We start from the raw sequence: 23,779 nt of genomic DNA, 5'->3' as shown, positions 1-23,779 counted from the left end.
AGTGATGGAGAAAGGCTCCTGTGATGGAGAAAGACTCTGGCAGTGGGACACAACACTGTTAAAAACAGCAGGGTAGATGGGGGAAGCATTGCTTGGGCATGTAGAAAGCCGTGCAGGATACATACCCTAAAGGTTCAGTCCTGTCTTTATTCTATTCACCTAAGCAGTGCTTCACCATCTACACTGCTATTTATACCCATGCTAGCGTGTAGTGTATCTACTCTACACACCATCATAAGGAATGGCATTGTAGATGTACCTAGACATACTTCTTTCTATTACTACAGCAGGGAGCTGTTGGAACCTTTCTGCACTGTCTCTGCCCTACATCACAGATTGCATACCACAATCTTAACTCTCCTCCCCTGAATTCTCCTTTAGCAAACTACCCTTCCTCTCAAAACCATTAATGGTGGACATTTGGTGTAGCTGTGTGCTGTGCTGAGCAGAGATGGTATAGTTTGATGGTATAGTGTGGTATAGTTCCTCTTGAGGTGGGGGGAGGGAACGGAGGAGGCCTCTGGCCACAAAAAGCAAGCAGATCAGCTGCCACCACCTCTCTCAGAAATGGCCAGTTGGCCTTATTCTCCTCTCACATGAGCTTTACATTGCCTTCAAAGGAGGTATTCTAAGCTGCACCAGTTAACATGAGAGAGCCAGTCTCTTAAATAAAAAAGGGAATCAAACAAAAAGGCTTATCAGAAAGGCTTATAAGAAGAGTTTAAAAATTAACAGGAGCTGATCACAATGCTTGGAAAGGGCTATATATGTATTACTAAAGATCCACACTCCTTGACACACACATACAAAATACTGCTACATTCTTATGTTTCAGATACTGGAGATCCTCAAACACAAAAGAGGATTTAGGATGTTGGGATATGAAAGCTAAATAAAAATCAAAGACATGTAGTTGGTAAACCATATGTCACCCCCTTGGACATTAATTTCGGAGACCTAGTCCCATTCCAGGCCATCTTCAAAACTGCCTGCATTAATGAATGCACTAAAAAGGGATCTAAAATAAATGATGTTAATGGATCACATTCCATTAAGCAGAAACTCATCATTTTTCTCCACAGGTTTCTCAATCCAGATCATGGACTTGATTGTGCCATTTGATATGTACATTGTGGTACTCACAGAAATGCTTATGTGTACTCATATTTTGTTCATGATGTTACAGGTTTTCAATTAATCTGTCTTCTTGTACTGGTGAAAAGCATATAATACAAAGTTGGAATAATTATTGCAAAGAAAGCATATGTGTGATAGCTCTTGGTGATTTGTAAAGGATTTTAAGTGGGATATAATGGTGTCTCTAAGGCCACCCAACAGGTGTGACAAGAAAATCCCAGCATTAGTGATATAGTCAGCATGCATGAGTTTGTAAAGACTGTGAAGCAGACAGCTGAAGCTCTGCTAAAAAAAAAAACCTAGTGTTGGAACTGTTCTTGTGTAGGCATGTTATAGAACCATAGGAATGTGGGGCTGAAAGGGACTTCAAGAGGTCATCTAGTCTTCCTCCTGTGCTGAGGCAGGATTAAGAATATCTAGACACCCCTCATAGTGGAAATATTTCCTACCAGATGGATTAGAAAACCCCACTCCAAGCTTTATGCAATTCACATATAGAAGGATGAAAATTCCTAACTGTCAACTAGGGCACAAAAGAATGTTCTCTAGTGAAAATAAAATGATACATTAAAAAATATACAATGTAATGCAGTACAACCCAATATGGAATAAAAAATGCAAATTTCAAAATTTTCTGCAGCATGGATATTCAAAAAACCCCAAACATTTTGAACAAAATCTAAATATTTTGGTAAAAAATTTCAAACCAAAATGTTTTGGGTTTTTTAAATGAAACATTTTGAATTTTAAAATTAAATATTTTGATTTTGACATTACTTTCTTATTTACTTCATTTTTTACATTATTTCATTTTTATTTAATTTAAATGTTCTTTCATTTTTATTTGTTATTTTAATTCTTTTTAATTTTTAAAATTATTTAAATCAGCTGCTGCTCTTCTTGGAACTGAATGAAACATCTTATCTCATTTTCTTTTTAGTACCTCCTGTTTGATGGTTTTATGAAACACTTGGACAATCTAAACAAGAAAATAAGGTAAGTAATCAGTACCATTTAGAGTAACTGCTGTTTTAATAATGTTTAAAATAAAAAATATAAAATTAAATAATATAAATGAAAATAAAATAAAACTAAAATTAAAACCCAAGTGAACTGGACAGTTGAGGGTTGGAGACCTGGTTGCCTAGGGTGTTGGGGAGCCCATCCACCTAGCAGACTGCCAGTGAACCTAGGAAGGCCTGGGAACACCAGCTCCTCAGCAGCCTGCCTGCTTTGGACAGAGTAAAAATGTCGTACAGGGAACATGTTGATTCCATCAAAATTCTGATAAGACCAGGCGTGTTCCTGACAGGAGCTGGAAACCTGGGAGCCCTGGCTGCCAGGAAGATAAGCAGACAGGAAACCAGGCAGGGTTCATTAAGAGTCCTGTCATATTTGCAGGTTTCCATCATGAACTTGCTTGGGTTTCACTGAAATGTTGGGGAATGAACACATTCTCTGTGGAATGTTTTGATTCTGTTGAATCAGCATTTTCCAAAGGAAAATTGTTCCATTGAAAAATTTCTGACCAACTGTATCCAGAACCTCCAAGAGTCGGAGACTATTTAAAGCACAAATATCATAACAAACAAATGAGAGAATTATCAAAAGATATGTATAAATTATTATAAAGACACCAGACGTCCTAGATCCAGAAAATATGAAATCATAATAATCAATTCAAATAACCATACATTCCTTTCTATTGTCAATAACTAGAGCCAAATCATGAGAGGTGCCTAATACCTACAGCTCCTATTGATGCTCAGCACCTTTCAGGATTTGGCCTCTAGAGCCTACCACCTACTAAAGTAGATATCTTTTTAAAATCAAAATGGGATAAGTATGGTACAACATAGATCAAAGGGCATTTCTAATTATGTTTCTGACAGCTTTTAAAAATGATTTTTATAAGATCTGACATCAGAGAACAGTTCAGCAGCAATATAGCAGAGTTCTGGATTATTTACACCCTTGTTATAACCAATCATGTAGGGAAAAGAAGAAAAATCTTACCACACATGCATACAAAAATGCAATATACATTTTAATCCCCCCCCCCCCCACCGCCCCATCTACACACACACACACTGTTCTTTTAGAAGTAATGGATCAGCTCAGTTCATCTATGTTCTCACTCTTGGGGTCTGCCTGGCTTTATTATCTATTTCTCTTTGGGGATTTAGAAATAATCCTGCAACAGAAAACAGATAAGCAGGATCCTTTCTTCTTTTTAAAACAGTCTTAAGCAACATTTCTGTGAGTAGCACATGACTGCAGAAATCAAGTCTCTACTCCACACAACTACAAACAGATGTTACCACAAACATTTGTTCCTTGGGCCAATGCAGTAGAAAAATGCAATATTTGAGATCTCTGGGCCCTACTGTGAATTTCATGGTTAGTAATTCAGCTGCAACTTTTGACAAGTCAAAAAGCAAGAGGGAAAAAAAAGTATAGTGTTGGTTGAAGTGACTACATTTCAGGGTATGAAACTCAAATTTGGTTGCATGAAATCTTTTCTAGAATTTTTTTTAAAAAGTGGATGGATGAGGGAGGAAAATGCATGATGGTAACTGGTTAAGAGTAATGGGAAAGTCCATATCATATGCATCCACAGCAACAGAATACAGAATGTTTGCTGTGACCTTGCTTATGGTGTTATCAGACATAAGGTTTGAATAGTGCAAAATCACCCAAGTTTACTACAAGAAAGGTCATTAGTAGATCCTTTACCAGGACTTGATCTTATTCTTGGAGAATGTTGATCACTCTTGCCTGATGCAGCAAAGTACTTAAACACATATTTAACTTCAAGTATATGAGTAGTCCCTGTGGTTTCAATGGGATTATTCACATGCAGAGTCCCCACCTATCCTGTTAGAGTAACTTTGTTCTCTCTTCATCACTGGATATCTGGGGATTAGTTTCCACTAATGAATGGTGGGGAATTGGCATCAGCAAATTTTGTGAGCCCCACATGGGACTGACATCTTGGGCTGTAGGCCCTGGGGTGGCGGGGCTCCAGCTGTCAGTGCCCCACAATGCCTCCCACAGTTAAATCAGTGGAAGCACTCCTGGTGAGGAGCACTGCCAACAGAAGAACATAGTGTGGATATGATCTACCGCTTTAATTACTGTGGTACCGTATGTCAATTTAACTTAAGTTGACTTAATTTTGTTGTGTAGACTTGTCCTTAGATGCAAGGCCTAACCTTATGCCATTTTTATGCTCTCGATTCTGGGGCTAGCTGGGAGCCAGTCAGAGCAGCCTGAGGATTGTTCTTACTTATGGTATCTGATAATGGCTGGTAAGTGCCCAGCAGGCTATCTAGGAATTGCTGAAAAGCAGCTGTGCACCAGCCACATCCCCAAAACATCCACTATGCTAATGACTTAAAAGGGAAGTGGTATAGAGCCAGTTATGCCAACACTATGCCATTCATGCTTCATGCAGGGGAAATGCTTAAGTGCTTCGGTAAGCCAGTTTTATGGCCCCTTCGTGCAAACACAGTAGCAGGGGTTAGCACCTGACTAAGTCTTCTTCTACCCTTATTTCCATCAATGGAGTCAGCTCTTCAAGTCCTTCTTCTCCATTTCCAATCTATCTTGAAGCAGTTCCTCAGCATCTCTGCAGCTAATCAGATCCTGTGGTATAACAGCCATCTAGCTAGTTTTGGATCTTCCAAACCTTCTCTTATCCTCCACTTCTAAGTTTAACACCCTGTTTCTTATGTATTCTTCCAGTCTTCTTTTCCCATGCCCAAACCATCTAAACCTGGATTCCCTCAGCTTTTCTATAATTGGTACCACCTTCACACTTCTCCTAATTCATTCTGAGCATGGTACATACTTGTAACTCCGAGCATCCATCTTAACATTTTCATTTCCACTGTATTCAAGCTCTGCTCCTGTCTCTTCCTCAGTTCCCAGCATTCAGAGCCATGCAAAAGTGCACGTCTAATTACCATCTTTTAGATCTTACTTTTCAATTTGATCAGCATTCTCCTATCACAGATCACTCCGCTCACTTCTCTTCAATTAATCCATGCTTCTCCTTTTCTGCTTATAAGTGTGTTGTTGAGTTAACCATTATCCTGTACTATCAAACCTGTCCCAGCAACTTCATAAATTCATCTAACTTTCACACAATGTCCTGCCCAGGTCCTTGAATACCTGATATGCAGATTGCTATGCACACAGAGAATTAGTCATGCATGTCATATTCAAGGTGTGAGTGTAATTTGCTCACACTTATGTGCCATGAAAAAAATAGTGCTAGGATATAGTCACACATATGTAATTTTCAGTTACAATATGTAGGGAAGTACAGAAATGCACAGGCATTTCTAGACAGACAAGTAATGAGTAAGTTATTACTTTCTTATTTTAGGGATTAAAAGGTTAATTACATCCTAGGATTCTTGGAAAATGCTGCTGTAGTATTAGAGAGAGAAAAAGACAGAGAGGAAGATTTAGAACAGCTACCGGAGACACTCCCACCCTCCCCCCACATCCCCTTCTCAAGATTTAGCAGAGGAATAGATTTTCCTGATTCAACAATTATCTGATCTCTCAGAGGAACTCTTTTGTCAAGTTCTGCACATTTTTAGTTTTTATTGCATAAGTATTCACTTTAGTGGGAAAGGAGCAATATTAATATTTTAGAAGTACAGGACTAGGACTGTATTTACACTTTACGTAACGGTCATCTCAAGACTAAAATGTTACTAAAATGATTACAGATCTTATAGATTTATGCACCCTTTCTACCACCCATGCTGGGATGGGAAACATAGGAAACCGCGATGTGAACCATGAAAAATATATTTTCTTTAATTAGAAGCAGCTCTGGGATTTTCATTTATTTATTTTGGAGGAAGGGAAATAGTCTTATTTTAAAAAAAAAGTATTCATTTATTTTGTAAAGTACTCAGAGCACTGGATATCCCATTTATAAATATAAATACATATTTTGCCTTTGGATTAGAGTCAGGGGAGGGCTAGGTTGTCTAGTGGATAGTACACCCAATATACCGTCCCAGCAGAAAGGCCGTTCAGTCCAGTTCCTCACCTGAGGCTGGCTTTAGCTTTACCTTGTGTTGAAATGTCCTTCTTCTCAGAGGTTTGTGAGATTGGAATGTGGCTTATCTTCTCTTTCAGCAGGGGCAGTTGGTAGGAGAGCCCAGGCCCTTCCAGTCCACTGGGCTCCGACCTAGGGCCTTATCAGAGTCAACAGTATCTGGCACCCTGGAGTGCCCTCGGAGTTATCCTACCATTTCTCTCCCCACACAGCTCCCCATCCAAATAAGGTACCAAAAGAAAAAGAAGAGACAACTAAACCTTCAGTCCCAACTGTGTTCAGCATGCAGTCCTATTCCTCACAGGGAGGCTTCTTCTGCACCCTTGTCCAGGATCCCTCAGGGTAGGTCTGTCTTCGTTGCCAGCCTCCCACTGACTGAGCTCAGTTGCTTCTGTGACACTACGCCCCCATATTCTCCATAGAGATATGATTGTGGCATAACTATGATGTATTTTGTACATGATAGGTCATGTGACATATTGAAAAGGTTATGATTTACTGAATATGATTATCTTATTTGTATATCATTTTTGTGTCTGAAGTTAGAAATATTGTCTATGCATCTATTACAAATATGTTTACACCTGGGGAATGCCCACTAGACAGAATGCAATCAGTCTAGATGGCCGGATGGGAAGGGCCATTAGGGAAAACAATAGGACTTTGAAGATGCTAATCTCCCACCGGGGAGCCTTCCTGGGAAGCTTTCCTGAGGACATTACAAACAGCCTCTGTCTCATAGCTGCTATGCCCCTACAGAGGCATGTGACCAAGTCACCTGGTACTGGACTCCATCATAATACTAGTGTTTTTCCACTGACCGGGCGTGGGAATCAAAGTGGGAGACAAAGGGTTCCCTCCATATGCTAAAGCTACTTAAGGCAGGGGAGTGACATCATCGTGGTTTGTTCTTCACTGACTCCCCGCCCAAGATGACTGTTGGAAACATCTAAGAAACAAAGACTGAACTGGGGGAGAAGGGCTGAACCCAGGCTAGAAAGCTCTCTTGCCTGTGAAAGGAGTACCTGGGGTTTTAAACTGCAAGCAAGTGTAGGTTGCCCTCAAGAATCTCTGCAAACTGCCTAAAAACAATATTTAAGGTGAGAATTTGCTACTTATAACTAATTTATTTATTGTATTAAGCTTAGTATGCATTTTGTTTTTTTGCTAGGTAATCTGCGTTGATCTGTTTGCTATCCCTTATAATCACTTAAAATCAATCTTTTGTAGTTAATAAACTTGTTTTGTTTTGTCTAAGACCAGTGTGTGGAAAACACTACTGGGGGGCAAAAAGCTGTTGCATATCTTCCAGAGGGCAAATTTCATGAGCTTACGATCTATGGTTCCCTGTGCAGCTCAAGTCGGTATAATTTTGGCTTTACTCTCCAGAAGGGGGGTGCACTTGAGTAACTGGGCAGTTCCTTAGCTGAGCCTTCCCATGCAGAGCTGATCTCAGCACGTGTGTGCGTAGCTGCAGCTGGGTGTGTCCCTACCTGTATGTATGCTGGTAAAGTACAGTCTCAAGCCTGGGAAAGGGCTTGGTAGGCTTGCCTCAGCAGTACAGTGTAAAGGGAGCCCAGGCTGGTGGGTCAGGTGGGCTCAGGGGTATCCCAGTTCCAAGTGTCACCCTGGGGGTAACCTGTCACAGCTCCCTCTTAAGTTTCCTTTCCAGTTGGCGCATGCTCTCAAGTCTGAAGGGGCATGGCTACCTAAGCCCAGTATTGTCCTTTAACCCCTTTGGGTCTAGCATGGGGTTTGCAAACCCCATCACACCTCTCTTCTATCTTATTACAGGTCCTGGGGGTGCATATACTAATGTCTGGATGAATATATTTGTGAAATGTATCTGCATAAAAGCAAATCTCTATTGATCAAATATGCTAGGAGAGAAGCTCAGGACCTGCTATACCAGCTTTTCTCTTTAACTTAGATCACTCAGAGGTACTGTATTTTCTCTCTTTCTTATTGCTGAATCTTATATATGTTGATAACTTAAAGATAGCTGCTGGACCACACTGAAGAGAGAATGTGCAGAGAGGTTAGGACTCCGGGGACTCAGGATCACTGAATTTCAATGGTACATGTGCTCCTAAGTTCTTTACGTGCTCATGTAAATTCTGCCCTTAACTTTCAGTCTCAGTTTATCTACAAGTAATAATTAAACATGGGATTTTCAAAAGAACTTAAGGGAGTTAGATGACCAACTCCTACTAACATTCAGTGGGGCTGGGCACCTAACTCCCTTTGGTTCTTCTGAAAATCCCAAGTAAAGTTATACTTGTTTACATCACAAGGGTGCTGTGAAACAATACAAAGTATCAAAGGGGTAGCCGTGTTAGTCTGTATCCACAAAAACAATGAGGAGTCCGGTCGCACCTTAAAGACTAACAGATTTATTTGGGCATAAGCTTTCGTGGGTAAAAAAAGTGGGGTTTTTACCCACGAAAGCTTATGCCCAAATAAATCTGTTAGACTTTAAGGTGCCACCGGACTCCTTGTTGTTTTTGTGAAACAATACAGTAGCATAAAATGTTATAGTTATGGCCTGGTTCACTCCACTGGCAAAAGAGAAAAGTCCTCCTGGAGTTTAGGCAGTAGAAGCCATCTCAACCCTCTCAGCCAGGAGGCTAGGAACTGGCTACTTGGCACAGTCCAGAAAGCCAGATTTTAAAGCAGCCCTCCCCTGAGGAAAGGTGGCAATGGTATTGCTGACTGGTTTTATCCTAGAGGAGATAAACTCCACAGGCATGTGCCCTGTGCCTATATTATTATTTTTATTACAGAACTGTGTTTATATAAGGTATCAGATGGATTCACTTCAAGGGGTTGCTAGTGTGGATTTACAGAGAGTGACTATTTTAATTTATACTTTGGGGATAATTTTCATCTCTCACATAAAATAATTGTCTGTTTCAAGCTCAGCTTCATTAGGAAGCTCTGCTGGCACCCCACGTTTATATTTAGAACATTTCGTCCCCTCCCACGAAAACAGCATATTTATCAGTCAGCCCCTGTAGTTTTGATTTGCATTCTATGATTACAACTGCATTGGAGTTTTCTACATTGCATTATTACTTGGAAAAGAAGCTATTGTTATACCTTTCACAATTTCTGAATAAAAAGAGAACCACCCCTAATTTTGCCTCTCTGTCTCTTGTGCGTGTGTGCGCGCGCACACACATACACACACACACATATGGTCAGTTCAGATTTGCACAGCAGCCTGCAGGCCTTATATGTCCTCCAAGTCCCATGAGGACTTTATACCTTTATGAGGACTGGCCCCTGCAGCATATCAGAATTGGGAGGGCACAAAGTTGGCTTAAAGTCATTTTAGTGCTCCTCCTGCCTTTGGGCTGTGAGTTCCATGCTGTGCTTCTTAGAGATGCAGCATAGAATTTCACCTTATGTATACAGAATGGTAATTGGCTCTTGCTGACTGACTGCTGGTATATAACATAATATATCAACTGTCCATTATGCATGTTAGTGTAATTCAGTATCATGGGACTCCTTGTCCTTTTTGGTTATTAGGTTGTCTCACAGATTCACACTAAAATGGGGGCTTATGAAATCTTTGCACCAGTTATAACAAAGGATATTATAGAGTTGAGTTTCAATTTAATCTCTAGAAAGGCAGGAAGGAAACCAGCCATAGTTACATTCAATCATTTCACACACAAAAAGGCCCATTAGTGTTGTTTGTTATTGTTGTTTCAGAATCACGGTATCAATTGCAAGCTTCTTACTCAAAATATCAACAGCAAATTTGATTTTAAGTGATTTTTAATAGAACATTCCTTGTACGTTAGCAATTCAGAAAAAGGAAGAGTTTCGTAAGTTTTTCTTTTGGCATGAAAACAAATTGCGTAACTTATTCCTCAAAACTCATATTCACGCACATACCAGGCACACATGCCCCGTGCCCACACACAGATTAACACATGTATTTGCTCCAGCATTAGAAAAAATATTATCACAAGATCAGCAGTATTAAAATTATTAACAGTAACTATTCAGATAAGTTCTCTTCCCCCATAATGAATTTTGGCCCCAGTCCAGCAAAGCACTTAAGCACATTATGGATGCTTAAGCCTGGTCTACTCATGAAAGTTAGGTCGGTTTAACTATGCCAGTTAGGGGTGTGAAAAATCTATAGCCCTGAGTGAAGTTGTTAAACAGACCGAAATCCCTGTGTAGATAGCAGTAGGTTGATGGAAGAATTCTTCCGCTGACCAAGCTACAGCCTCTCGGGGAGCTGGATTAACTATGCTGACAGGACAACCCCTCCCTCAAGGAGATTTTAATGAACCAGTAAAAGGCCAGGGACCACTTCCGATAGTATAATATTGATCATCATACTTGTTGCTAACAGTAAGCCAAAACAAATAGATCTTTTTGCAAGCCTGTGCAGCCTTAGCATGACTAAGAAAGGAGGACTAAGCCTCTTGCTCAACCTTTGCCTGATCCTGCACCTATCCCTGACGAAATCTCTGTTGGAAATGCTGGGGTCTGTGTTTAAGGAGGAAAGCAAAAAGCTTATCTATAATTGCCTTCTGGGATGTGTCTATCAGGGCCTCAAGGCATACAGACCCTGCAGGAACCAGGGGCGGCTCCAGGCACCAGCGCAGCAAGCACGTGCCTGGGGCAGCAAGCCCCGGGGGGCAGCCTGCCAGTTGCTGTGAGGGCGGCAGTCTGGCTGCGTTCGGCGGCATGCCTGCGGGAGGTCCGCCGGTCCCGTGGCTTCGGCGGCAATTCGGCGGCAGGGATGCTGAAGGCGCTGCACCGGCGGACCTCCTGCAGGCATGCTGCCGAATCTGCGTGACCAGCGGACCGCCCGCAGGCAGGCCGCTGAAAGCCGCCTGACAGCCGTGCTTGGGGCAGCAAAAAACATAGAGCCGCCCCTGGCAGGAACACATCTGGCTAATTAGTAATCTGAGGAAACCTCTTGCTTAGCTTTTGAAACTGCTTGCCTAAAAAGTTTTTTGGATTGACATGTCATTGTCTACTAACCAGGATAAATAACGGGGGAGAGGCTTGGAGTTTTCGGGATAAGTTCATGGACTCAGTTTAGGGCCTCCAATGGAAGCTGAAAGATGGGCTAATTGGACGGCTGCCACTGTACCAAACGAGGGCCACACCAAATGTTGGCAATTACTGAGGGTTGGGGGAGTTTTACTAACCTGTTGCGGACGTGTGTAAGTGCTTGAGACTAAATAAAGTATAGGTTTAAGTAAGAGCATTCTTGTATTGTACTGCTTGTGCCAGCCATCTATCGGTCGGATGGCCGTGTCTCCATTGATTTATTTCCTGACACCACCTTGCACAGAGTAAAGTTACCAAGAGCTTTGGGTTGGAAGAACCCCGGGTAACATCATCAGTGCAGGTACTGTCTATGCTGAAATGCTACAACTGCGCAGCTGTGCCGCTATAGCATTTAAAGTGTAAACAAGCCCTTAGAGCACTCTTAGGGCACCTCATTGCCTACCCCCCGCTCCATCGATCATCTCTTACACAGTATCAAGACATTGACTCCCACCTTTCTTCCACAAATGTAGCCAGGCTTGACAGCCAAATTTTAAAACTTTCCAAGACGCGCCATCACACATTCTCTCTTTGCTCCCGTTATGCATGGGAGGAGCTCCCCTTAAATATCCACAAAGCCATTTCACTCTCCTGCTTCATATACCCTCTTCTCTGCTGTGATGGATGCCTATAAAAAATCTGATCAATGGTAAGGCAGCTGGTTTGCTGTGAACACTGTTTCTTGTGCTGACTAGTATAGTTTCATTGCTTCTTTGTGCTTCACGCCATCAGTTTGTTTTAGCCACCTGCTGTCTTACACTTAGATTGTAATCTCTTCAGGTCAGGGGCTGTTTGTTATATATTTGTACAATGCCTAGCACAGTGGGGCTGTAGCCTCGAGGCACTAATGTAACATAAATACATAAATGAATAATAATAATGCCAACAGCAACTTTAGACAAGTGAGCAGTCCTAATGAAGTAGTGTCCTGAACTGAAGCTTTTATACTCATGTAATGGGTCACACTGAGGAACTACAGAAAGCAAATCTATTACCCACAGAATAGATACAGCATGGACAGTGCTGGTTGAAGTTTCTAGTCATTGACATGCAAATGTGCCTCAGTGCTGACTTGGAGAAATCAGCGAAAATTCTTCTCAGTGTCCTTTCTGCTGAGGCTAACAGCATTGCCAATTTGTGCCAAATATGATGGCTTCCTTTTGAACAGAAACATATGTGATCGGAAATGGACTAAGATCATACATTCACTTAACAACAGACTTACAAACAATAATTGGGGAGAAGTGACCTTCAGCCATTACTAACCTATTTTTGTTTCAAGTTGATGCTTTAGGGCCTCATCCAAAACCAACTGAAATCAGTGGAAAGTCTCCCATTCACTTCAATGACTTTTGGATTAGGTCCTTAGAGACAAAAAGATATTGCATGTACCAATGTTTGAACACCTCAGAGAAATAAGGAAGTGGCTGCTAAACACTTTTCCAGATAAATTTGTCTGAGTGACTTTTTTATTACTGCAAAAACCACATCTATTCTCTGTCATGTCATAATGAGATGGCCAAACTATTTTAAAATATTGGCTTTCTTTATGGCTATAGAATAATAAAAGGAGTTTTCTGGCTTATATTCTATATCCCACGAGGTCCAATTTTCAGATTCATGGCAGTTTTCCTTTTTAAGACTCAGCTTTCTTTTGGATACAAGTCCCTCTAGCGCATCATGCTGCATTTTCTAACCTTTAATAGTAAGCTTAAGGGCTGGAAGAAAGTCTTTCATTCTGCTGTGTTCTATAAAAATGCTAAAATCTTTCAAAAAGAAATCTTGTAATTCTAACTCTTTTTTAAAGGGTATTTAGAACTCTACTTGGTTATTAGTATATTATTCACTTCAAACACATAAGCCAGCCTTCCAGTATTTATCATAAATTAGAATAACTTTTTAATTTAAGAAGTCTAACAGCATGACATAGACTAAAAATAATTCTGCTAGATATTTCATGTTAAACAGAATAACAGTAATGCTTTGAACTAAGCATAAATGATAGCTCTAGTCCCACAAGTGAAAGGACCTAAGGCGAAATTTGCCCTGCTGAAGAGAGTTGGCTCAAGGTTCTCCACATCCCTTAAACTCTGCATAGGGGCTGCAGTGAGGTTCAGCCAGTGGAGCAGCTGCACAGAAATGTCTGTGCATCCACTGCATGCTGCAGAACTGATTTCAGTTCCATCTCTACTTTGGAGACAGGATAAGCATGTCCCAACGATGGGTCCAGAGGGTGTCTGCAGATCTGCGTTTATGCAGATCTAGAGGCCACAGTGCACCCTGCAACCGGCACAGGTTGAGACTGTTAATACAACCTATAGCAGTGGTTGGCAACCTGCGTCCAGGGCCGACGAGAGGGGGGAGAAGCCGGTACAAATTACCAGGGCCCGGCGGTCCGGAAGGGGGCCCGGGGCCCGGCTTCCCCCCCCCCTCGTCGGCCCTGTTTAGCCAGTCCGCCCTTGCTGGGGGGCCCCCCAAAATTTTTTCACCGGGGCCCGAACCCGCTCTCGGCGGCCCTGCCTGCGTCCCATCAAGGTAATGCACTGGCGGGCCACTAGACCGTTTGTTTACATTTGCACTGACCTATAGACTGGAGCAACATCACTTAGGGAGTTATGGTACAGCCTCTCTCCCTAAACTGGGATTAGAAAGGGTGAATTTTCACTCCCAGACTGCCTGAACTCCACCTGAATTCAGTCTGGTACAGGGCAGGATCTTCCCTTAGTGTATATTAATGGATGATTTAACACCACGTGTACACATGGGCCACACCTTTTTCTGTTGTGCCTTTTGGTACCATGCAAAACATGTGAGGAGGTGCTCTACTGTCCATGGGAGCCACACAGATATGTCACTATTCTGAATGTGCTCCATATATATATAGGAAATTAAGTACTACATTTGCAAAAAGGGTTGAGGCCTTGCTTCCCTTTTTATAGGTGGCATTTATACTAATAAAATTACATGCAATATGAATTGCAGGGGCAAAGTTGAGTGTCTATGCCTCTGCCTCTAACTACATGATTTTACCCAAAATTAGATAGTTAAGTGTGTGCAAGTACCTAGATTCGTACCCTGCAGATCTACTGTAGGTACAAAACTGAGTTTAAACTTAGAAAGTGCAACTGGCTCCTGCAAAAAGTGATCATGATTTTGAAAATTTGGCCATTAATGTACTTTACAAATACACATTATAGAGAGCTAACTGAAAAGAGTGGGAGTTTTTTGCTGAAATTTTTTAAGAAAATGAAAACTATTTCATTTTAGTCTAAATTTTCCACAGAACATTTCATTTTTTTAAAAGGAGAAATTCGATCATAAAAAATTTCAGACAAAACATGAACATTTCATACCTCATGGCATGGGTATTGTAGTTTCATTGCCTCAAGCTCCCATTCTCCTCTATAGTTTGGGCTGCCTGGTCAGCCTGTATGTCTGATAATGCAATAAGGTCTCTTCTCTCAGAGAGGAGAATCAGTGCATCATAGCAGTCCCTGGCTATGGTGCATCTTGGGAAATGTGTTCCAGCCATGGAGCCTGGCCCATACAAAAGATGGGAACATGAGCTACCAAACTCTCATGAGGCACCAGGTCAGCATTTCCAAACCAAAATATTTTGGTTTTTTCAATAAAAACAAAATTAAAATTTCTGACGGAAGCAGATACTTTTCATGATATTTTGTTTTGTTAAAAAAAATTCAGTTCAAAACAGTTTAGATAGAAAACTGTTGAGCAAAGGTAACAATGAATTTCACAGAACTGTGATTATGCCATTTGTTCAGTTGTAGGCACAGTACTTCGTAAACAGTACTAGTAATAAAATACATAGCACAGAACTATGCCCGAAGCCAGGGGAAAAAATAACTACTGAAATGCTAATTTTGTCTCTTTTTTAGGTAATGTCTGTAAACAAGGTATGTAATAAACCATTAACTTTCCCTACTTTTTTAATTACCACTCTCAACTCCACTTTCCTCCCCATCTCTCATCATCAGAAACTTGGTGCTATGCTCCTCTCTATTTTTCTCAAATGACATCCAACGTTTTCACATATCATGGTGCTTCCTCCATCTGTAAATTCAAACCAATCAACAGAAAAGGATGGACATCCTTAACCCTAATTTTCCCATTGTCTAAGTACAGAGGTTTCAAACAATCTGAGGAGCACTGTAGTCTAGCAATGAAATCATGGCTCTTCTACCTCAAAGACCAGGATATTGCGTCCATAAACTTCTTACCTAATCTAGGGCTCTTAAACTCTGTGATCCTCAGTTAACACCTCTTGAAAAGAGGTTGGCACAGATTCCCCTTAAATCACGTGGTTCTTTGTTGTAGAATACATGAATAATTTTATCAGCTCCTGGATTTTTTTTTTCTTCCCTCCCCCGTCACCCCCGACTTTCTGAAAACTAGGCTGGCCAGATCAAGGGGCAGTGGTGAAAACAATCATTTTAGCCCTGAATTTTTGTTTTTTGTTTTTTCTCCATCCCCTTCACTGACTGAAAATCATGTCTAGTTTTCAAATATTCAAATTCTTAAATATTTTACTATTCTTGCCCTTGAAAACTGCCTCTTTTATAAGACAATATCAAAATCTACCTGTATTTCCAATTTTGTGATGTAATGTAATTTCATTGGGTAGAAAGAAGAAACATCAGACTATTAAAAAGACTTGAAGTGTCTCCTTCTTGAATTTTTTTCAATTTCAGAAAGTACACACACAGTTTAATTAAATATTTCAGACAGTTTAATTAAAGATTTCAGACACTTTCTAGTTGTCAATAATATTTAACTCTAAACATCTGAAAACATGAGGCTTTTGCTTTGTTTTCTCTTTGTTTTTTTCCCCCCACAAGTTAAAATGGGGAGCAAAATCAGCTATTTAATGGGACCAAAATTAGACATATAATGGCACTGTGGTTGCAACTTTAATTATGGAGATACCAGCAGCTCTCAATAATAACGTTGGCCCTGCAGTTCCAAAGCATACAGGCTAATGGAACACTTCTATTAGTTATAGAAGGGCCTTGACTTTGTTTCAAAGCTGCAGCTGCTAAATAGAAGGCAGCATGTTCACACACATATTGTGCCTGATCGATCCTGCTGCCTCACAAGTCGATAGCAAATGTCTACTGTTGAAATCAGTGGGTGCAGGGTTAGACCCAAAACAACCCACAATGCAACTCACTAATAACTTTGCTAAATTAAAAGCTCTTTTCTTTAAATGCAGCTGGCACATGTGTTTTCAATGAGATTTAACTATGTGAAAAGTCTAAAGTTGTTTTGGAACTAGAGGAAGACAAAGAAACAGACAAAAGTCAAAATCTCAAGTGAGCCTTACATTTTAATTACCTATAACTCAAAACCAGTGTGATTAATTATCTTCAAACTTTGCACGATCTCTTTCTGCTTTCAGGGGAAATATGACAAATTATAGGACAAACATTTTCCAAGTTATATTTATAATGATGCCAAACAGGGTTTTATAAGAAAGCTTGTTGACACCTCAACTCTGGAGAAGTTACCACCTTTCCATAATAAAGCAGAGGGAAAAAAGGTTATGTCTGTGTTCACTCATTCCTCTTTCACAAAGAAAATAAACTGTTCCTTAAGTCCAGATCTTTCTGACTGCTCTGAAGTCATGAGAATAAAATGAAGCATCATTTGAAACCAATTGAATTGAACTTTATTACGTTGATTCTCTCAGCAGTCTACATCTTAGTATGTTATTTATTTTCATCATTTTCCTCAACTTTAGCCATAGAACCAGGTTATGTAAGACAAATTCCATATAATTCTGTTTTTTCAGTCAGTTTTCAGACAACATGCTGCTCATATCACAGCTTTGCAAAAGATCAATCCTTTGTGTCAGAGTATACAGTACAGTATTTTTCCCTTTATGAATACATGGCAAAGTAATTAAAACTATTATACCAATATTAATTATTTTCTGTGGGTTTTAAAGTGTCTGTTTCTTAAACTATACAGAAGAGAACTATGTATTTATGTACTTCTAAAAACACTTTAGTAGACTTGCATTCAAGAAAGATATATTATTACAGGAAAAAAATCTGGTCCCACTCCTATTTTTTAAATAAATCTGGGAAACAGTAATTACAAATAGGATGAAATTATTACACATTATTATACTTTTTTACTATGTTGTAAAATTCCTTTCTCTACACTACATATGCATTGCTTACTATATTTTAAAGTCATACTGCTTCCTGTAACACTAAGGCCAGATCATGTTTTTGTTGTTACACACACACACACACACACACACTCTGTACTTGATACTTTATTACTGTAACCATTCACAGTTCCAATTCATTGGGACCACTTTCAAGCAAAGTTCACTTGAGGGCTAATGATGTCTTAAATGTTTTTCCTTCATAAATGTGGCAGGGTTAGTGTCTATGATCTTGTGACACAATGAGAGTGAAATGAACCCGAGCAAAATGCCCTTAGAGATTTAGTCTCAATAACATTATGTGCTGTTGTGGAGGAAAGGACAGCTTAAGGTCACTTGTTTTTACTTGGACAATTTGGAAAATATCCTATTACATGTACTGCCAGGTTTATAGAGGGTTTTCTTTTTGGTGCTTTAAAATATTATTTAACTTTTATATTTATTAAAGAAAATTTCTTCTTTCTTTTAAAAGGAAAGATGCGGAAATAAAGCAAAGATTTGTTTCATCTTTCTAGAGCAAGGTATAAAAAAGGCCAACATTTGCAAAAGTTTTGTGTGTCTCTATTTTTGGATACCTAATTTGAGACACCTTTATGAGACCCAATTTTTACAGGGTGATACTCAGCATTTAAGACATCTTGGGTTGGATCCCCAAAAACTGCAGCACCATAAATCAGTTCACCCACACAGACCCGGATTTTGAGGCTTATGGGCTTTGCATTGGTGCAACAATCCATGTGCACAGATCACAATGTGCCTCACCCCCTGTGAGGTAAGTACTATCATCCCTGTTTTATAGGTAAAGAAATTGAGGCATATAGAAATTAAGTGGACAACATGTTCAGTAGTGGATACTAATTTTGGGTGTTCAATTTGAATCACCTTTGACCTGATTTTCAGTGTAGCTGAGCATCCACAGCTCATATTTACTTCACTTGGTGTGGGTGCCCAGCACCTCCTGAAGCAGGCCTTATTTGTATCAACTTGGGAACCACAAAATTGGGACATCTAAAATTAGTTGTCAGTCCTGAAACTATTAGGCTAAATTACTTGGCTAAATTCACATAACAATTCAGTGATACAGTCAGGAACAGAATCAGGTTTGATGACTTTCTGTCCCAGGCTGAAGGACAATACATCTGCTCTCATGGTCATCACAGGACTGAGTCAGGAGACATGGATTCTCAGGAGGAATTTACAGTACCGGAACCTTGGGCAATTACTAATGAAAAATAGGCTGTGTAGTTTAGTAGGTAGGTAGGTAGGTAGATAGATAGATAGAACTGCATTATACTGGATAAATAGAAATTTAGGTAGGTTCAGATAAAGATATAGACTGGCTAATTTTAAAACATGTAGACATTGTAGAATTTTGCTCAAAATTATGGTGCCCTAGAGAAAATAGTGGATATCATTAGATGTCATTTTTGTTAGTAAAGGAGATCACTATGAGTGAAGATTTCAGACTCCTAGAGAAGTCTAGAGTAGATGAAGGCGTAGGTAAGGAAAGACAGATGCGTACAGTGTAGGCAAAATGAGCATGTTCTTTGGAAGACTTAAGTCCACATGAAGATACTCTCTAAGAAATAAGCTGAAGCAGCTGAAAAGCTATTGTTTAACTACACTTTACAATGCTAAAATCTGGTAAATTAACACAGAGTAAGGAAAAGTATTATGGTCCTTCACCATTTATGCTTCAAAATTCTTCTGGAGTTTAGCTGGAGAAATAATAATTATATATCTATGAAATTAGAACCCAGATAGTTTATGCTGGCTAAAAAGAATAGGAAGAATCTCAACCAAAATAGTCCTGCCCTGTAAAATTTTCAATAAAAGGGAAAAAGAAGTGTAGTACTGTGCAGATCATAAAGAATAATGGAGCTAAAATGAAAGAAATAGGCAATGTGTGCTGGAAGCCCTAGGCTGCCCAATATAACGTAATACCAGGATATATTTTTGATATTTTCATCTACTGATCTATATTTTAGTGTACATAGAAAAAAGTGACAACTTTCATTTTTTATGGGATAATAGCTCTTAATAAGGTAAGTATTTTGATAGCAGACTAATTCTGAAAATGTGATTTATGAAACTCAATAAATTTTGAAGATTTCACAACAGATCATTGTTGTAAAGGTATATATTTGACCTGATAAATTATAGACTGTATTGCAAAAATTTTACTTTATTTGTAGACTATTATTAACCTGGCAGATTATAACAGCTCCTTAGGATCTATTTTAGATTATTATACCAATCTGATAACAGTATATAGGGACACTATGCTTATTTAATTGTGTTTTTCCTCCCAAATTAAAGGCATGCAAATTTAAGGATTTATTATCTTGGCTATTACTATTTAAATATCAAAATGATCAGATCATTTAAAATGAAGTATTTGACAACATGTTTCAATCTAAGGCTTTATAAAAAGTACAAAAATCTTAATCATCTAACATGTCTGTTGTTTGGGCTTCATGGCACTTAGAAATGGCCAAAATAATATGTTTTGAAACTGTTTAAAATTATTTTTATCTAGTGTCCATAGTATACTATGTTGAACCCAATACAATTATGACATTCTTAAGAGATGGTACAGATTTACTCGGAAAATATTGACCGGCCCTATAATCACTGGTGGAGATGAATACCAAAACCTTTTACTACCTCAGGAAGGTAATACAAAATAAAAGTATTGGAGAGGGTGGGGGGGGGGGGGGGAAGGAGGGAGGAGGGAAACAACCTATGTCAAATAATCACAAGTTGTGAAAAAAATGAAATACACAAAAAAGAAACAGAAAAGGACCTAGCTGCTTATGTATTTGAATAAATCCTTCTCCTGTCAAATTGTTTAAGAGAAAGATCATACAACATTTCTCCATTCTTTCTATTTTCTTTTTTTCTTTAAATAAAAAAAGAATTTTAACTTCTCTCCTCTGCGATAATCAGGCTTCGTTTCTGGAGGATGAAGCAGAGGAATATTTTATAATACAAAGCCATAAATTCAGTTTACAAGAGCTCAAATGAATGGAAGTTTAGCACTTAAAGTTTTGCACAGGCAAGCTGAATCTTTTATATTGAACACTGTTAAATTTGGAAGGCAGGTAATTACTTTCAGGCTATATAATAACAAATTACTTTTATTGCCACAGAGTTGCTGAAGTTAAAGTTTTGTTTTTTTGTCTATGCACATGTATTTCCATATTTTTGTGTGTTTTCAAAGATGACTAATACTTACGCAGTTTGCTGACAAAACACTTGCATTAATAAGCTACTCTTTTGTATAAAGGGACTGAGGAGCTTTTCATAACAGGATGACAGCAGGATACAAGCCTCTCAAAGTTCTTACAGAAACACTCAAACGTGAAAAAGGTATAGAACAGTATATTTTTTTCTCTGTTTACATCATGGATCTTTCTATATATTTCCTTCCTCTTTTCGTGTTCCATATCTGACCCCCTAGCCTGTGACACCATAATGATGGGTGCATTACAAAGAAGATAGACAGACAGATCTGATTTCACTGCTGTGGCACAAACATATTCATAAAAGGGGACATTCTGATATTCTGATAAATGCAGTTTTCATTATGAAAAAAAATATTCTGTTCCTTTTTCAGTTATTTTCAAATTCAAATCCTAGAAGTCAATTTAAAACAAATTAACTGTGGAATTTGTATGTTACTTACCTTAATCTAAATGTTTCCTCTTATGTTCCCTGCTGAAACGATTACCCTTTTATAGCTGTTACAGGCTTTCAACCACAAAAATTAATGTCTAAATGTTTCTCATACCTTTTGTTTGATGATCATGTCGTTGATGTCATCAAGATCACCCACTGTCACTATCTGGGATTTTATCACTCGATCCAGTAAAGAAAGCCAGTCAGTGAGTTCTGCCCAGGCCTTATTAAAGTCAGCCAGAGCTGGCACCTCCAGAAGCAAGGAAGATGGCATTTCTACTTTGGAGATGGTGGTTTCCTTGGTTACCACGGTTTGTGTAACCACAGTAACAGTTTGACCAGAAGTTTCTGAAAATTAAAAAAAAAAAAAAATGTTAACATTATTGAATAAAGGGACCATGATAAATTGTTCATTTCAGTAACATAGTTCGCTCACTGGAAAGGTAATTATTTCAATGAATGTATCATTTGTAATATTTTGCCCACTTGAAATGTGAAAATGCAAATAAAACAAATCACATGAATTTATATACAGTATACCAAGCATGTCTTCACATATACCCAGCCTCTCCCCTCAGCCCCCTCCCCCAATTTACCTGTAAGAGCTCACCCCATTCCAGCTGTGACAAAAGCAGTGTCAGAAATACCCCTGTGTAATCACAACCCCCAAATGTGTGCTCACTGAAGTACTCTGCTCCCTTGCTCCCTGAAAGCCTGGGCTGCACATCACATCCTGCTTAGTTTGGATAAAAAACATCTGCTGTTCCAGTAGCGACCAAACCATTGTGACCTACACCCTACCCCTCAAATCTTGAGTTACCAGTGAAACTGGGATTGTCTCTCCCTCCATTTATTATCATGTGGATGGGAGGCTGTTTTTGCTACAACAGTAAGAACAGCCTGTACTGTGTGATGGTGATGATGGGAGCGACACTTGCGGATGTGGGACTCAGGGAAAATAGAAGACTCAATAGCAGGGATTGGTTGGTTGGGCCATCTTTGTTTTATGTAAGGTTAGAGTCTCACCAAAAACAGGGAGAGAGCTGCATTTTATTAACTTTTTTGAATGGGTTGCTCTGATTTCCTGGGCATAATGGTGGGTGGGACTAGGAATGAATGGGGGCTACCCTCCAATATTCCAGGCCAGGATAAGAATGTCATTGGTGGTTACCGCATTGGAAAACTTCTATTGAAACATTATGGGGAGGGGATATACTGTGTGTGCATGTGTGTGGTGGTGGTGGGGGAGGTCAGGGGGAGAAGGTGTAAAAGGCCCTCAAAATTAGGGAATTCTTGTATTCCGCCAACAGTGGTGGCAGAAGGGGAGAAGAGGAAAGGGGCTTTAGAATTACCTCCCTGCCTGATAATTGTAGCTGTGGAGAAAGAAGAATTTTGTTCTACACAAAGAAAGCTTAAATGAGTGTAATTCTCTGAGTAGCAGACTGGGGAGGGTTGAGCTGAAGTGGGTCCTTTTCGCAATGGTATATGTTTGGAAGGTGAATGGTTGGGCGGAATTGGTGGAAGGCCATTTTGGTTGAAGATGAGGTTTGTAGCCTGAGTGAAGAACCTTATTTGGACACCCAGCTGTGGCAGCTGAGGCCTTCAGTGGCCATTTTAGGATGGCTGAGAAGCAATGCCACTATGATTGCTGATATAGTGACCTGGAGAGTGGCTGGATTTCAAAAGGTTGGGGTATTGGATTGGGCAGATATGCAGGAAAAATTCAGAGTGAGTCATTTTTTTCATTTCATTAGGTACATACGTTATCTCCCAGAAGAATGAGGAGTCAGAGATCAAGATCCTTGCTTTATGTTGAATAATGTGAGCTCTATGCTTAATAAGTTAACAATTATTCATGATTTTGATAAGGATGAAGCCCATGACTTCTGTATGGCTGAGTTGTTTATATCCAACGTGATGTGCAGGAGGTCACCTATCCTTAAACTAGGCCTAGCTCATTGTATCCCTTTGGTATGTGAAGCATAAACAGTATTAGCATTAATTCAGAGATCACCCCTTTGCACTACAAAGTCCCTGTATGAGCTAACAAATTTCTCATGCTGCAACACTGAAAGTTCATACTTCAGATGAAGAGGAACAACTGGGACATAGATGAGGAATTGCCTCAATTCTCAAAATATAAAATGGCGTTAAAGAAACTTCCTTCCTCACACTCTTTGTCTGATTGTTTAGATTGTAAACTTTTCTGGGCACAGACTGTTTCTTAAAGTGTATATGTTCATCACCTAAAACAACTGGACTCTGATCTCAGTTGCAGCATTGTACATGTTCCCACATTAAATTAGCTGTGATTAGCAAAAGTGTTTATAGGAGAGGAATCTGCTGGCAAGGGAATTCCACCTATGTGTCTCTATGTTTTAGAATTCTTTCCTTGCTGCTCATCTCAAATTACTTGACTCTGATGACTGAGTCTGCATATTTCATTGATGTGTAGATTACTGAAGAGATTTGGGGGTTCTCAATAGTGGCATTTATTTTATTTATTAAGGACATTAGTGTGTTGCAGGAGCTAGGTTAGTTTTGTTGGTAAGGATGATGTTTTGGGGCATAGAAAGGCTTTTGGTTGCTATTCTTGTGTG

The 23,779-nt window shown here is 39.5% G+C and overlaps 1 protein-coding gene across 3 annotated transcripts in view; it reads right to left on the bottom strand.

Moving 5' to 3' along the window:
• Positions 1 to 23,779, bottom strand: part of DMD (dystrophin) — a 1,466,768-nt gene that overhangs the window by 543,823 nt on the left and 899,166 nt on the right. The window contains exon 46 of one of the 3 annotated variants that reach the window (XM_065405744.1): positions 21,292 to 21,527. In XM_065405744.1, the coding sequence (XP_065261816.1) occupies positions 21,292 to 21,527 (236 nt within the window). Of the gene's footprint in view, positions 1 to 21,291; positions 21,528 to 23,779 lie in introns of those variants that run through there. The other 2 variants (XM_065405758.1, XM_065405751.1) reach the window with 2 other exon arrangements.

This window comes from Emys orbicularis, chromosome 1 (genome assembly GCF_028017835.1).
Source record: "Emys orbicularis isolate rEmyOrb1 chromosome 1, rEmyOrb1.hap1, whole genome shotgun sequence".
NCBI classification, from domain to species: domain Eukaryota; kingdom Metazoa; phylum Chordata; order Testudines; family Emydidae; genus Emys; species Emys orbicularis.
This window is presented reverse-complemented; position numbering and strand designations above follow the sequence as displayed.